Here is a 17,095-nt window from a genome sequence, read left to right as displayed (position 1 = left end):
TCAGTACTCTTCAGAAGCTACTCCTAAGAAGGACAATAAATGAAATAACAACCCAGAACTACTATGATAGGTTTGCACAAGAGCATAAATAGTAATGGTGTATTTTAATAATGCTTCCTGTGTTTTTTAAAGTGACCACACATCTATGTTTTTAATTGTGTAGTAAGTAAAAATGAATAGAAATTAATATATCCTGGAGAAAAGAGTTGTCAGTCCCCAGCTGAGAATCCAGGTGCAGACTGCAGAGTACAGCTGATAAAATAACAGTGAATTACCTTGTGAGCTGGGAGCTCTCTGGCTGTGCACAGATTAAAGACACTGTGCTCTCTCCATGCCCAGTTTCCTGTGTCTGGTGGTGAAATCACCTTGCTGGTGGCGGTACCAAAACTCCTGCAAGTGAGTTGAACATGGAAACATCCCATGGGGGTGTCCCTTTACCTCCCCCTGTTAGCCTTCAGAAACACATAACCACAAAAATGATTATGTTGGTGCTTTTTAGTAAGAGCTCTGGGAATCAGGGGTATTTTCCACCCAAATCTGACTCTGACCATATATATGAGATGATCACATTTTTACATTCTATCACTATATAACTTTCATGTTAATTATTAAACTTATATTGTTCTATTGTATACATAGATTTCAACCAAGCACAGCCCCCCTTAAATTTCCAACATAGTTTCTCATGATTCTTCTTATGATTATATAATAATTATATTTAATTACTAAACAACCATTACATCTAAAAATTAGATCATTTAGCATACTGCTTACACAGGTGCAGTGATCTGAGAAAACACAAAGCCTAACATTTCAGAGTCTATTTTAACATTTTCCCAGGGCCTCACTATCACCCCTTTTCCAAAAAACAGCCAGTGTTCAGTTGTTATCTTAGGTATCAAGAGTTCTATTATCATTATAGTGCAAGGACTCCATATCACCAGAGTTTCCACCAGAGTTTCATACCACCTCAGTGTTTCTCATAGTCAGCTCCTCTAGGCACTGACTGTTCCTGGTCCTTGCAGCAGCCATCTGACTCCAGTTCCCACCAATCCACTCTTTTATACCACTGTTCTTATTGGCCACAGGTGTGGCCTGTTAAGGTCAGGCCTGCTCCTAATCTTTAGTAATTGGTTCAGCTGCAACTCCTTAATGGGGTAAAATTACTTTCTATACTACCTTCACTTTCTTATATTGTATCCCCTTACATTCAAATGTGTACCTTCCTGTGCTTTTAACTCCTCTCAGGATAGGGTAACTTTCCAGACAAACAACCTTTTTCTTCTAAGGTCTCCAGTGGAAGTTCGGAATTATGTTGGGGTGTGACTGTCCTGGGACTCTACCTTGGGCTCTCTGCCACTCATACTCGTGGCATAAATGAGAATGAAACTCCTGACACAAAGCTCTCTCATGAGTGAGGAGAATTATTTCCATTTTCACAGTTTGAGCTGATGTTCTCATGACAGCTACCACAGCTCCATGCTCAGCAGGGCTGGATTTCAGGGCAAAGGTGGGTGCTCAGGGAGAAGAGGCAGGTGATACAGAGAAATAGCATCCATTTCTCTAAAAGCCAGGGAGAGTGCTGGATGCTCTCAGTTTGAATCTTGCTGTTCAAGACCTGCTAATTAGCCCTGTGCCTCCCTGCTGGCAGATTAAATGTTTCTGTTTTGCAGCTTGGGTCTATCCTGAAAATAGTCCAGAGCTGCAGGAACTCCTGGGGCTTGAGGGCCTTCTCTGCCTGCCGGCACCTGACCTTGTTTCTGCCCATATTGGTTGAAAAGTTGTTTGGATTTCAGGGAGCTGTGAAAGGCTCCAAGATCACTGCACTATTTCTAGTTAGTTACTAAGCATGTTTGAGTGGCTTGGGAAATGGATCTAAATGACATGTTGGGGGAGATGAAAAGGAGGCAAGGGCAGTGGTAGCTCAGCTGCAGATTGAATTCCTCTGGTGTTCAGAATTAGCTTGGAGTAAGGGCTGTCACATCTGCTTTTTCCTCCTCTTTCTCTTATGTGATTCATGTGGTACAGGGGGAGCAAGAGCAGTTGCTGACACCATTAAACACATAACATTAACATCCTGGTAATGATGTTTATACTTTCCTACTCAAAATTTCACTCTTTGAACTTGTTTCTCTTTACTGAGGTGGGTTGGTGTGCTTGTAACACACTCAGCACTTCATCTGAGTCCAAATGCCTTTCTCATGTCTGCAAGGTAGAGCTGCTCTGATAACTCAAATGTGCTGCCTTTCTGTGGCATCCTCCCTGGATGAGTAGGATTTTAGAGAACTATTCAAAGCAAACTGTTTGGAGGAGGAGGAGGAAAGTCTGTCTCAAGGGATGCTAGAAGAGAGGCACTGCCAGGAAAGGAGGTTTCTTGGAGTCCCAGAAGGCACAGACTGATGTTGAAAAGATTGTGAAGATTATGTTGGACAAATATCAAGGTACTGATTCTCCCTTCCAAGCCAGCATCTCTTCCTCCTCCTCCTTGCTCCAGCTGCTCTGCCCTGGCTTGCTGGCCAGTACTTCTGTAGACTCCTTTCTTAAGTATTTTCAGCATTTCTATGATTTCTCTCTTTTTCTTTTACCTTCTGAAGGCTGTTCGCTTTTCCTGACCCCTCTTGAAGGCCTCTGATTGCACATTTCAATTTTGAAATGGTTTTTCCCTCTGGTTTGTCTGTGGTCATTTACAGGTTTCAGAACAGGGACACACAACAGCTTTTCCACAGTTACTGTCACCTTCTCTGCATTCCCATATTTTCCTGACTCTGGTGATTGGCAAGAGTTCACAATACACAGCAGATTCTGCTGCAGAAATCTATGGATGGAATGAAAATATTGTTGAATAGAGCTTGGAAATAGGTTTCCCCATGCTGGTTTTGTTGCTATTAAATACATTTCTGTCAATGATTCATTCCCAACAATATTAAACAAAAAGCCAGAATTCTGATTATTATATACCACAAATTATTTGTGTCTGACATACTAATTCAAAAAGGTGGCTTTTAAAGTACTCATTTTTGAAAAAGGAATTTATAATATTACAAAGTTATTTTCCAAATATGAAACTCTTGTCATTTTTTTTTTCTGTTTCTGCAGGTGGCTGTGATTTCATGAAATGAGTTAATTAAAAAGAGAATTCCCTCAGTTAAACTTTCTGTGCTTTTTGTTGATAGTTTTCTGACTGCTGCCAAAAGTCAAAGTGAAAACATAAAACTATGCATTTGCTTCTCTCCTGACTCCTTGAATAATTCTTCCTTTGGGGTGAAATTTCCTTCACTATTTCTGTAAAACTTAGTTACAGTTATCATGTTGATTTCATTTTAATCCCAAACACTGTTTAGAGTGATGGTCATCTCAGTGGAAAACCATGGACTTCCATATCCATTTCTCCCTAAATATTAATTACCAAAAATATAAAAGGAAAATGTTTGCTTTCCCTACATGCAAAGATTTATCCTTTAACCTGGAAAAATTTGTTTGAAGTTTCCCCAGAGATGAAAGTTGATGCTCCACCTGAAAAGAGAGGCTTTCTCTAGAAATTCCTTCAGTTTTTCATTCCAAACCTTGCTACTGTTGAACATTCAAATATTCATCTTTCCCATAAAGTTTCCCATCTGTAATCATTTTCAGGTCAGACAGAACTTAAAACTTTGGTAAAAGGCACATGTATAAGTTCTCTGCTACCATTCCACCCAGGACTGTCCATCTACAGGCTCAGTTTTAAGCAGTGGTGAAAATAAGTCAAAGTCTGGATATTATTTCATGAATATCTCTGGAATAATCCTACTCTCAGTCATCACAGGGAAACCAACACAATCTGTTAAATGAGATTATTGTAAAAACAAGCAGACCTGGATACTCTTCTCCTCCAGCAAGTAAGTTGGGATGGGCAAGAGATTGTGAGGGGACTTTGCTGGGCCAGCTGACCCCAGCTGGCCAAAGGGCTTTTCCTAACATACAATACAGTGCCAAAAGGTCAGGGTCACCAGTAAAAACTGGGACAGAGGAAGGGAAACTTCTGCCTTCCAAGGTGGCTCCTGCCTGGAGAATGGCTGCTCTGCGTGTGGGAGGTGGTGAGTGATTTCCTTTGCTTCATCTCTGTCTCCTTCCTTCACCTAAAACTGTTTTTATCTCAAACCATGTGCTTTCCCATTCCTGCTTTTCCTTTCTTCCCCAGTCCTGCTGGGGATGGGAGAGTGTTTGTGAGGCTGCTGGCCAGGTTCAACCCACTACATCCAGCAGAAATATTAGAGTGTGGTCAGACATGGAGAATATAAAGATAAAATTTTTCATGGCAAATCTTTATTTGGATTTTATACGAATGAGAGGATACAAGAAATTCATGACTGCTATTACTAGCAAATCCTGGGATCTACCATGCTACCCCTGGGCCCTGGTTATCTTACAGACAGTCAGGTAACACTGGAGAGGGGGAATCAAATTGTCCTGTAGACACTGCTGGTTTTGTCTTCATCCTGACTGAAACCTGGCATAAGAATTTTCCTTTCCTTCTATCAAACCCTCACCTGCTGGTGATCATTTCCTTTCATCAACACCATTCTTTCTGTTTATCTTTTCTCTCTCTGCCTCTCCAAAATAGGATGGTTGTCATAACTTTCAAACTCAGCAGGAACATTTTCAAATGTGGATTTTCCCCTGTAATGGACATTGCATCAAAACATAAGGCAATTAGGGATACAATTAAAGTGCTTTCCTTTCATTTTCCTGCTGCTTAAATATTTGAAAGAAATTCACCAAGAGTTGTCCCAGTAGAGACCTGAAGACTGACATCATATTTTAGGATTTAATGTTATAACAAAGAGCCAGGATTTAATTAACCTTCTTGCTCTTTGGGAGACCTGAGACACGAGATCCAGTTCCTCTGAAAACCACTGCAGCTTCTCTTGCAGTTACTGAGCTCATTAATCTCTGTGATATGGTTCTTAAGGGTACAGCTATGTTCCATTTTGATCAGGTGCCAAATATTTTACAGTGCAATTCCTTGTCCTGCCTTGCAAAGCACATCATTTAAACAAACCAGTAACAGAAGAGGAGCAAGGGAAAAAAGAAAGAAGTGGAAATTCAGGAGCAGAAAAGGTGACTTCCTCTGTTTACCTGACACCTGTGCCCCTGGGTTTGTGCATATAAAATATGATTGAACAGGACAATGAGAAATTTAACTCTTGGTTTACATTAACCACCACACAATACACACAAACAGCACTTCTGAAACCAGTTTCTTCCTCTGAAATAATTCCCACCTTTCAAGTCAGACTTCATTCCTCGAGAAGGGAAGTTCCCAAAAGCCACAGAGACTGCCCATGAAGTTAGCCTAACCCAAATCCAGCCATGGGACTGCCTGTGGCAGTGGCTATTGGGTGTATAAATCTCTAAGTCATCAATAAGAAGGAACATCACAGAAGAACAATTGTGCAAAACTTTGATGGGAGAAAATTTTGAATTCTGTAAAAATGCTATTGCAGAGAGAAGCTGTGAACAGAGGGAGAAGTGATGAGGCTGCACAACCAGAGTGCACAAAGTGAAAGTTGGAAGAAGAGACACAGCTCCTGCTAATGAAACAGTTAATGAAGTGCAGTTAAACCAGTGAGTGTGATGTACAGAGTCTGGCTGTAGAAATATCATGAGTTTATGTGCCTTGTTTTGGGAGAGAGTCTGTTTTTCTGAGGTTGTTTTTCCTGCTAGAGCCCTGTTCCTGTAAACACCCCAGAGTGTTGATGATGTGTGCTATGGCCCTGCTCCATCAGCACACCTCTGCTCTGTGCAGAGGCCAGGCTGTGGAGTAGGGATGACAAGAAAGGCTGCTGTGCCCTTCTCTCCACACTGACCTGAAATCTCAGGAAAATGAGATGCACAGACTTGGAAACCAGGAAACTCTTCATGGTTTAGTAATATACGGGCAGTTTTTCCATCCAGTCATACAAATGCCTCCTAGATTAATCTGCTCCTTTACACTGTGCCTCAAAGTCAAGATCCATCCCAGAGGTGACCTACTTGGGCACTAAGCCTGTGGCTGGAATAGAAATGATAATGCTGATACATAAAAGCACTTGTACAGGCTCTGCCTGGCCATCAACTACCCAAACTCAGCTCCTCCTCTCTTACTGACTCCTCAAAGTACAGGCACAATTTTGCTCTGCTAATGTGACAACAGAAAAGTTTTAGGCACCTGATACCCAGCAATGTGAAATGGTGAAGAGGATTTGCTTGGCTAAAGAGACTGATTGGTAGGAAAGAATTAAATTTTATCTTGCCACGCATGAGAGGTTGAAAAATGGGAGTGAACTGTAGCACCACAGTGGCCTGGTGTCTGTAATGATTGTGTTTTGTGGATACAAAACTCATATTCACTTAAGACGTGTAATGATTTCTAGTAGAGGCAGAGAGTATTTTAGCTGGTGTAAAGGTAAAAGGAAAACAAAATTCTAGTTACCCTTCAAGTGGGGTCCCTTTTCCTCTTTTCCCCAGAAGGAAAATTCCATCCATTCATTTCAAAATGCTAGGTAGAACCAGGAAATTGTTGAAGTCCCAATTTCCAAATCCTTGATTTTTTTTTGTCTGTGTAGTTTGCTATAAAAGATCTACTTTTCCCATCAGAGACCAGTCAATTTCACTTCCCTGTCAAACTGACTTTCAAGTATTTTTGGCAATTAAACACCTGAGACACAATGAAAAGTTGTTTTCCTGAGTCTTTTTACCTATATTAATGAGCCTATCTTGTTTTCTGGGAGGGAGAAGATGATTTAGGAATAAACCACAAATGGAGATGTATTTGCTTCTCTTGCTATCAAAAACAGCAAGCAGGGCTAGGACAGGGCTTTTCTTTTTGTTGGTTTGTTTATTTTTGATAGAAACAGCTATACTGCAACATAAAATCTAGAGAAGAAATTTAATTATTAATCAATTTCTATAGAGAATAAAATGTTAATTCCAACAAACTATTGGCCTTAGCTGTAATCTCTGAGAAAATGGGATAAATACATTTGACTTGGGCTCACCTGTTTCCCTATCTGTGCTGTTCAGGACCATTTGACAGATGCACAAAATGACTTTGTGTATCTGAGTTACTTAGGAGCTTACTGGGAGGAATTTCTAATTTTTTATAAATGCATAAAGACTGTTTTTTTCTTTTCTGTTTCAGTGAATAATTTTTGCAACACACTTATCACTTACACTGTAAAATAGTGTTTAATAAAATTGTACCATGATATGTCTCAACTCTCACAGCATTAAAAATTGTTTGTGTCCAGCTGTTCACCTAAACCTGAAAATCAGATGAAAACATTTAATTGTTCTATATAAAATATTATTAAAGTTTCACTGTGCTAAGAAACAAGTTACAACCAAGGTGAAAGCAAATTTCTGTGGAAATATTCAAACAGGAAACAACCAATAATCCCCCAGTAAAATAACTGGGAGTATTCAGCAGTATTAAGGGATGAAATATGTTACAAGGATGCTGTAATTTTTTTGAATCAACATTGTAAGGCCAGAAAACAGGGTTAAGGTTTTACTGAAAGAAAATTCTAAACAAATTGACTCCTATAAATATTTGTACACCCAAACCACCTGAGCACAATGTCACCGTGAAATAAAGAATTATAATTAATTCACAGATTACTTATAGTATTACCTGAGGTTACATTTAGCTTTACACATGTATGCAGTGTTTTCCATTTTTATCCCTTATGGTAGGCTACTTTCAATATGTTCTTCTAGATCTTACTCACTTTTATTGGAGACAGTAAGTGCAAACCCTCTAAGTTTAGGATTCTTTATTCTGAAGAAACTGCAGATGACCCAGGTGAACAGCAGGTTTATTTAAAAGAAAGGAATAGCATCTCAGTCTAAAGTAAAACAAGAGTCAATTTTATGGCTCTAATACCACTAATTAGACCCAACAGAAGTGCAATGGGGTGTTATTATCTCTATGCATTTAAAACTTTACATTATAAACCATTAAACTTCAAGGGCCATATTCACTTATATATTTGAAGTCAGTGGAAAATATGATCCCTAATGCATTTACTCCCACTGAACTAGCCAGGAACAGCCATGGGAATGACACATCAGGCAGCTGCCCACGAAGTCCACCAAAGCCTCATAGAAGTCCTGCAACAAATTTAAATAAAATTCATTTTAACAAAGAGCATCTCTTTTATGAGGAGAACCTGTGGGAGCAGGACCTGTTTAGTCTGGAGAAGGCTGAGATCTCATCCATACATATAAATATCTCCCAGGAGGTTGCCAAGAGGATGGTGCCGGACTCCTCAGTGGTGTCCAGCGGCAGGACAAGGAGTAATAAGGCATAAAAAAACTAAAAACAAGGGCATAAACTAAAACACGAGAAGTTTCACCCCTACACAAGGAGGAACTTCTTTCCTTGGAGGTGGCAGAGCTGTGGAACAGCTGCCAGGGAGGGTGTGGAGTCTCCCTGTGTGGAGACATTGCAGACCCATCTGGACACGTTCCTGTGTCACCTGCTCTGGGTGACCTTGCCTGGGCAGAAGGATGGACTGAGTGAAATCACTGGGCGATCTCCGGAGGTCCCTGAGCGATCTCCATCGGTCACTCCAACCCCGACCCTTCCGTGACTCCCGCCGGCTGTCACCGTTTAGGGCGGCCCGGGGGCTCTGCCCCTCAGGCGCCTCGGGCCGTCCCTCAGGGGCAGGAGGATGGACTGAGCGATCTTGGGAGCTCCCTGAGCGATCTCGGGAGGTCCCTGAGCGATCTCCAGCGGTCACTCCAACCCCGACCATTCCCTGACTCTCGCCGGCAGTCTCCGCTCAGGGGCTCTGCCCCTCAGGGGCAGCCCCGCCCCGGCTCCCCGCAGCTGCCGGGGGCCGCAGGCCGGGACCCCGCTCACTGTCCCCGGGCCGCGCTTCCCTCCATTCCCCGCCGCATTCCCCCTTTTCCGGGTTCCCCGGCGGCGGCGGCGCTCCCCGGAAGCGGTAATGCCTGCCCGGTGATCCAGGAAGCGGATGAGCCTCTCCCGCCCGCCTTCCCCTCCGGAGCGGCGCTGCGGGGACGCGGGGAAGGGGGTGGGGGGAGGCGGGGGGGGGGGGCGGCGCCACCCCCGCTCCGGCCCGGCCTGTCCGTCCCGTGCCAGCCCCCCGGCCGTGCTTCCATGGCGCCGGGCGGGCGGGGGAGCCGGGGCTGACGACCCCGCCCGCTCATGGACCCCGCCGAGGAGGAGGAGGGCAGGGAGAAGCCCCCCGTGATCTACACCATGGAGAACAAGCCCATCGTGACCTGTGAGTGTCCCCGCTGGCGGGGCTGGCGGTCCGGCCGGTGCTCCCGGCGGGCCCGGGGGGTGGCAGGAGCCGGTGCCTGGGTCTGGGGGGCTCCCGCAGCTCCGGGTGGGGACGGGGCGCCTGCAGAAGGGATCTGATGGCGGGGTTTGCCTCTTCATTGCTTCCCCCCCCTTTCTGATGGCAGCGGGCAAACTTGGGGTTGTTTCTGTAGTAAATAACAAGGCGAATGTGGTACTCAGAGGTGTTTAGGGGAAGAGGGTGAAATGTGAGAATAAATGGTGAACCCCAAACTTCCTGGCAGCGAGCTTTGTGTGGCTTTGCTGGTGCTACGAGAAGTTGCGAGGAGGCATCCTCTGCGGCGAGCCCACTGATGCCTGCCCGCTGACATTACACTTCAATCTTAAACTGCTCTGGTTCCATCCCTGAGAGGGCTTAGTTAACCAGAAGGGGATCCCTGCTTCCAGCTGTGAATTAGTTCTTCCAGGTGTCAGAGACAGGCAGGTGGTCCTGATGTAAAACGTGATCCCTGCTGCTCTTACAGGTATAGAGGGGTGCACTCAAAGTTCACTTAAAACAAGCACGTGGGCTGGGCTGGGCCTTAGGAAGCTTTTCTTTAACTGGAGAGGGGTCAAGCACTGGAAGAGGCTCCTTAAAGAGGTGTCTCCAGAATTCCAGAATTCCAGAATCACGTCTCAGTCTGTCCCAAGTCTGTCAGTGCCTGAGAGATATTTGGACAGTGCTCTTAACATGCTGTACCTTTTGGTCAGCCCTGAAGTGGTCATATAGTTGGACCAGATGATCCTGGCAGGTTCCTTCCAACTGGAATACTCTTTTTTATTCTAACCACGTCCATAATGTTAATAAAAAGGTAAAGGGAATGGGATCACCATAGAGAATTCTGTTTTTTCTTTTTTAACAAAAGGTAGCCAGCGGCTGGTCTTAGTCAGAAGTATCTCTACTGATGATGTAACAAAATACATATTTGCACTTTATCACTAGAACGCTGGGAATGCTTTATGTGCCTGTGAAATAGAAACTTGTTTCACAGTTCTGTGTTGTCTTATAATGGAGCAAGCATTTATTGGTTTAGACCTTAGACCTTACTTAGAAAAAGTATCCAACTGTAACCTTGCAGCTGTAAAATTGTGGAACTCTGTGTGTATATATTTTGTCCAGACTATTTTATAAATGTACTTTTATTTTTTCTGTCTTAAACTTTTTTCCTTTTTTTGAATGCAGTTCACAAGCTGAAGTGAACAGGATCTGTACTGAATCTTCTCTACTCACCTATTTCAAGAACTTTGAAATCCATTTCACTTTAGATTTAAATTCAGAAAAAATGTGCATATGAGAAACATCTGGAGGATGTAGTTTGCTGGTGTTTATGCTACTGTTCAGGCAGTGGGGGCTTGCTTTTTAGATTTTCTGGCTTTATGTGTATTCAGCATTGGAGAGTCTCCATGTGTTGGGCAGGGGGACTTGGTGGTGCAGGTCAGTCTTCCCTGTTCTTGTATGATTTAAGCACCATTTTAGTCTGTTGAAGTACACAAAGTTTTACCTCAGGGTAAAACCTCGGGTTTTTTTGTTAGTGGGTGCTGAAAAGAACTCTGGTCTCTTTTGTACAAGGGAATTTTCAAACTTCCAAACACGAAATTTAACCAGATTTCAATCAAGCCCAGCTGTCTGATATTGCAAACAGTATTAATTTTGTGTGGTGAGTGAGTATACATTATGGTTGTAAAATGTTTTGTTCTTATCCCCATCCAGTAATGGTAGCAGCAGACTTACAAATGAGATAGGAGGTGAGCATTTTGTGTCACTTGTGTGCCTCACTCCTGGACTGAGGAAATCATTTCTATTGCCCTGGACAAGCACAACAGGAGTATCTTTACTGGTATGGACTGGAGGGGCTTGGTCTGAGACAGCCTAATTCAGGAGTTCAGGTTAATTCAGCAAAATTGCTCAGAGATTACCTCTGGTGAATGTGGTAAGGGTGACTTGCTACATTTTACACCAAAACTTTTGATTTCGATGGCGAATGCATTTTACTGTAACTGCATTTTACTAATGCTTTAGTTTCTCTTCTTCTCTGTTCAGAGGAGAGGAGTGCTTGGAGACTCTAATATTTCAAATAAGTGCATTCACCAATAATGACTGACTTGAAGGGAAGCTCCTCTAAGAATTTTATTGCTAAAGATTTACAGAGAGGTGAGGCTTGGCCTTCCAGGGAAAGGATTGACTAGGTGTGGGTTTGTTACAAAACACATTAAAAGCCATGATATTAGAAACTGCTCAACAAACACAGTTTATCTTTGTCTCTGGTTCCACTTTCAGGCAGTTGGAGTTTTACTGGGATCAGTGTCCCACCCAGTGTGTTTTTATTGTGTCCCACCCAGGAGGGGCACGTGGGGGAAAGACAGAGGATGGCTGGGTTCTGATTTGTGAAGTAAGAGGTTAAATGAGGGTGCTTTTCAGAACAGAAGTATTTCCTTTTGCTACAAGATTCGGATTAATCTCTGCCAGGTAAACTTTTGCATCATGAAATGACTCCTGTTAACTCTTAGGGTTTGATCCTTATAAGAGAGAACTGAAGAGGGAGTTTTGTTCCTAGTGCAACTTCTTTTCAACACTGTGCATACCAGAGTTGGTTTGTAAACTAATGTTTTTACCTGCTTGAAATAAATTTGACAGTGCTCTGAAAGGAATGCTTCTTTGGTAAAGAATGCTTTCAAATCTCTGAGTTAGTCTGTATTCTAACAGTAGTTATTTGCTATATTGGCACAACCCTGCATTCAGCACTCTGTCTACAGGCTTTGGCCTATGGGAAAAAGTGGCAGGTTCCACTGTCCTGGACATCTGATGCCAGTTGCAAATTCAGTTTTTGTCAGCATTTCTTTCATGTTAGTGCTGTAATTTGATTATTTTGCCCTCAGAAGCTGTTTGTAAGTGAATTAGCCTTGTTTTTATTGTGTTTGCATCACTGGAAACACCTGTACTTTTAACAGAGAGTTTTTAGGTTCATAGAGTTTGACAATGCATGACCAGCTTCTGGAGACCCTTTCTCTAGGCATGCAGACAACCAACCTTATTTTCCAAGTGTAGGAAAAGTAGTGTATTCACAGAAAGCTGCTGTTCCTTTATGTGTTTTCCCTTTTCTCAGTATGGCAGCACCCCTGAGTGTTAAATCACTCTTGTCAGGTAGGACTGAGTGCCATGATGACTCAATTCCAAATTAATTTGAGCCATATTTTTTACACTGTCAGTCTTACTAGATTGCAAAGCCCCTGGGGAGTTTCTGTGTCCAGCTGTGGTTCTGCTCTCTCTGGCAGGTTACTTTGTAAACTCTCAACTCATTTGTAGCAGTTTATCTGCATTGCTGCCAGACCTGGGAAGCTTACAAAGTGTTTTGAGTCATTTTACAGCTTTCTCACTGCTGTAGAACGATTATTTTTAGCATCATTAATTTTTTTTTGGTTTTTTTTTTGCAGAGGCAAGTTGAGTGTTTGCATCAAACATCTTGAACTTGAGTAGTGTCTGTAAAATGTTGACTTTACAAAATTCTAAGCCAGTGCAGCTTGCTTTCCTAGGAAACCCAAACAATGTTGTTTCCTTCTCAGGAATCCTATTTGAAACTTTGAGAAAGTCTTTGGAGCTTCAATATAATGTTGTTGCACATATATATCAGCCAAAGAACTCATCCTTAGGTAGCTGATTTGCACTTAAATTATTAGCTCTATCCATATGAAGAGGAGGCTGGAGACTTAAGGCAATTCTGCAAAATGAAGTAATTGTTAAGCTTTTCAGAGCTTTCCTAACAAGCTGTTCTTTTGTAATTATCTTCATGCAGTTGTGGAATATTCCATTATCAGCTCATAGTATCTGTTTATATTGTCTTCTTTCTGTTTATATTGTGTTTGCATGTTTGCTCTCACTGTCAATAACCTGTTTTGGCACGATGGACTTTATATATAATCTTTGGAGAGAATGCTGTGCATCATTTTTATCTGGTCCATATTCAAAATGTGCTGTGACACAGCAAGAGAAAAACCATCAGCAAATGCTTTGTAGGCCCAAGAAGAGAAAATGTTTGCAATTCTCTACAGCAGCAACAGAAAGATCAATAAAAGTAAGGGGTGGGGAGGGAAAAGGAAGAATTTTGCATCTTTTTGTGGTGAAAATAAATACTTGCAGTTAAGAATATTGTTCTGGGACTAGAGGAGCTTGATTCAAAAGTTCTTCTGTTACTCGTGAAAAATGTAATAAAAAAAAGTGCCAGCAAGAAACGAGCCCAAGTGATTAAAGTGATTTGCTGCTAGTGAGACCATTTAACAACTATATCCTATAAATTCATTTCCCCTGTTCTCAACCAGAACTCCTGCCTGCATTGTAAGTCATCACTGTTGTGTAGCTGATACATTATTCTGTGCTTAAATATTTGATTAGATTTGTCATGAGAAGAAGTGGCATATACTTGTTAGTTTTAACCTGTTTTACAGATTCAGAAATGCAGAAGTGGAGTTTTGCTAAAAGGATTTTCTTCTAGTGAATCAGCTACAGTTTTTATATGGCAATTTAGCTGTATTGTGTTTTAGTTTTTAGACCTCTTTTGAGTATGAATTTGAGTTAAGAGAGAGGAGGACCTTTAAAAGATGTAAATATAAAAACCTCACCAAAACTTAAGGTAGATCCACTTCTTACAGGCTAATGATTTAAGATTCATAGTAGAACTTTTTACTAGTGGAAAAGTAAGTGGGGTCAGAAAGGTGAGCAGTGAGTGATACTTGGAGATAAAACCCAAACAAAACTACACCAAAGTGTAGTCTTGGCTCTGTTTTCTTTTCAAGGTATTCAAAGCCTTTTATCTCAGTTGACTGGGCTTGTCATTGGTATCAAAGGAAAATATTTGTCTTCTTTAGTCATCTGACCTCAGGAGTTTAAAACAAAAACTGCCTGTGTAGTTAGTGGGTTAGGATGATTTCCTCTAGAGGAAAAAAAAATCACTGTGGTATATTTAGATACTGTAGTGAAAGAACCTCTTAGCATCTAAGAAGTTTGGAAAGTGTTAGGAAAAAATATATTATTGGGGATTTTGGTGGTTTTAAGCAGGCATGAACCTAATAAATGTCAATATTTTATGGTTCTTTGGTATTAGCTGCTGCAAAGAGTGTGTGTCCCCCTTGATTAGGTGGTCATTCTGGTTTTCACTGTTCCTGTACAAATTTAGAGTGGAACAAGTGTCCTAGATAGGAAAGAGGAAAGGGAGGAAGGCTGTACTGATTTGACCTACCAAAATGTCAGGAAGAAAGACAAGGAGGAAAGAATCACAGAATTGTTTGGATTGGAAAAGGCTTTAAAGGTTGTCCTGTTCCAAACCCCTGCCATGAGCAGGGACACCTTCCACTGTCCCAGGTGCTCCAAGCCCCATCCAGCCTGACCTTGGACACTTCCCAGGGATCCAGGGGCAGGGCAGCTTCTCTGGGCACCCTGTGCCAGGGCCTGCCCACCCTCACATGGCAGAGTTTCATCCTGATGTCTGAATCTTTCCTCTTTCAGCTTAAAGCCACTGCCCCTTGTCGTGTCACTGCAGGCCCTTGTACAGAGTCCCTCTGCAGCTCTCTTGGAGGCCCTTCAGGCACTGGAAGGGGCTCTAAGGTCTCTTCTCCAGCCTGAACAAGCCCCTCTCTCAGCCCCTCTCCATAGCAGAGATGTACCAGCACTCTGAGCATCTTTGTGTCCCTCCTCTGGTCCCACTCCAGCTGGTTTGTGTCTCTCTCATGTTGGGGACCCCAGGGCTGGGGGCAGCTCTGCAGGTGTGGCTCACCTGAGTGGGGCAGGATCCCCTCTCCCCTGCTGCCCACGGTGCTTTGGAGGCAGCCCAGCACACTTCGGGCTTTCTGGGCTGTCAGTGCACATGGCCTGGCCATGCTGAGCTCCTCCTGAACCAACACCCCCAATTCCTTCTCCTCAGGGCTGCTCTGGATCCATTCTCCACCCACAGCAGTGAAGTGTTTAGATAAGTGCCAAAGGCCCTGCCCTTTGAACTTTGTCAGAAAGGAAACAGGTGCTTTACATTTCTGCTTTCAATTGTTGTGTGTCACCACTTCATGTGCAGGAGCACCCTGTACTTGGGGTGGTATCACTGACAGAGTCTCTGTGTTCTTTCTGTGTTTGTGGGGTGTCTGTTGACATCCAGCTGGGGAGCAGATTAATTCAGACACACATGGTTTAAAAGCTGAGGTAGGTGTTCCAGGAGGTTCTCAGACTCTAATCTTACTCCCTAGTTATCATCTCTATGGGATATTTGGTCTTATTTGCCTGTAGGTTCTGAAAGATGAAACCCCTTCTCTAGAAGGCTTCTTGATTTTAATTATGATAGGATTCCACAATTACTTTTCCTTCCCATATATGCACATCCTTCCTTTTCCCTTTCAGTTGTGTCTGATAATCATTTACACTCTGGCCCCATTACTGACAACCATAGAATGGTCTTAGTGTTGAGACCAATCCACTGAAATGAATTTGCTGTGATACAGTTGAGTCATCATCATCTTTTTTTATTTTTCTTTATCTTTTTCCAGAGCACCTCAAACAAAACAATCCTCTCACCAGCTCGCAAAAAAATGACAAAAAGTCCTACAACAAAATCTTTGAAGTAATTCTCAGACTCCTTGGGATTTGCTCTAAGTTTGAATTCCAGGGTTACCTGGGGAATGTTTAACTCTAAATTCATATAATTCAGTCAGATACAAGCAAAAATTCCTGTAGTGGTGTTGTTTTTATTTTCTTCTTTATTTTCCAATTTTTTTTAATATTTTGGAAAGTAGATCATAGATGCTGAGGCATCAGAGGCATGTATGTAGAGAGAAGAGAATGAGAATTTTGCCATGCTTGAGGTCTCTTGAGCTGTAGGAATCCTGCTCAGCACCACTCCAGAAATAGTGATCTTTTGGGACTTTCTGTTCTGGTATTTGTGCAGGTTGTGCTATTCTCTCCCTCCCTGCAGCCCAGTAGCACCAGTTCACAATTTATTGTGCATCTGACAGCCCTAACAATTCCTTGCTGCACTTATGGTATCAGTGCTGGTCCTGTGTTAGTGCTGTGCTGGTGTTGCCTGCTGATAACTTCATTTTGGTGTTCTTGGCTTGATCAGCTCAAACATGCTGGTTACAGTAGATACAGGGTCCAGTTGAGCAGAACATGAAATGTTGCAGCCCTTTGGGTGCTGGAAATTCGTAGTAGCAGCTTTGGTCTGTGTTCAAAGACAGCCAGTGTATTTCACATTGAAGGTCTGTTCTCACTTTTCTTCTAATCCTAGACGGCTTTGTTGCCTTGATCATAAACCACATTCTTCTGTGCATTTGATATACCCTCAAAACCAATGCAGGAGGAAAAGCTGACTGGTTTTAAAATGAATATACCTGTTTTAAGCTGATAATGTGATGTGTCTGTCTGAATAGCAGGGTGCTTGCACATTATCCTTTAGTTCCTCTGTATTCAGTAGCAGTCCTTTTTACTTAAGGTGTTGAATTTTGGAATATTTTTTGTGGCATACATTGAATTTTTAGGTGCAGCGTAGAAAAATTACTTTGTTATACTCCAGAGATAAAATATGTGTCTTGTTCTTTCCAGCAGATTTGGAGCTCTCAGACTCTCATTTTGATGTGGTCATGGTGCTGCTGCTCAGTCACTAAGCCATGTTTCACTCTCTGTGGGCAGTAATGAGTTGCAAATCAATAGACTGTTCTCAGCTTGGCTCACAGAGGTGTAGCTGGGTATAAAACAGCATTAACACTATCACTAACACTTGTTTCAGTATTCATTCA

At 42.4% G+C, this 17,095-nt stretch overlaps 1 protein-coding gene across 1 annotated transcript in view; it reads left to right on the top strand.

The window, feature by feature from the left end:
* Positions 1 to 9,091: 9,091 nt before the first annotated feature.
* Positions 9,092 to 17,095, top strand: part of TRAPPC10 (trafficking protein particle complex subunit 10) — a 38,650-nt gene continuing 30,646 nt past the window's right edge. Inside the window, exon 1 of the mRNA XM_058018531.1 lies at positions 9,092 to 9,272. Coding sequence (XP_057874514.1) covers positions 9,194 to 9,272 — 79 coding nt within the window. The 5' untranslated portion in view covers positions 9,092 to 9,193. The remainder of the gene's footprint in view (positions 9,273 to 17,095) is intronic.

The sequence above is a fragment of the Melospiza georgiana genome, chromosome 2 (genome assembly GCF_028018845.1).
Source record: "Melospiza georgiana isolate bMelGeo1 chromosome 2, bMelGeo1.pri, whole genome shotgun sequence".
NCBI lineage: Eukaryota > Metazoa > Chordata > Aves > Passeriformes > Passerellidae > Melospiza > Melospiza georgiana.
Note: the sequence above shows the minus strand (reverse complement) of the source record. Positions and strands in the feature narration are given on the sequence as shown.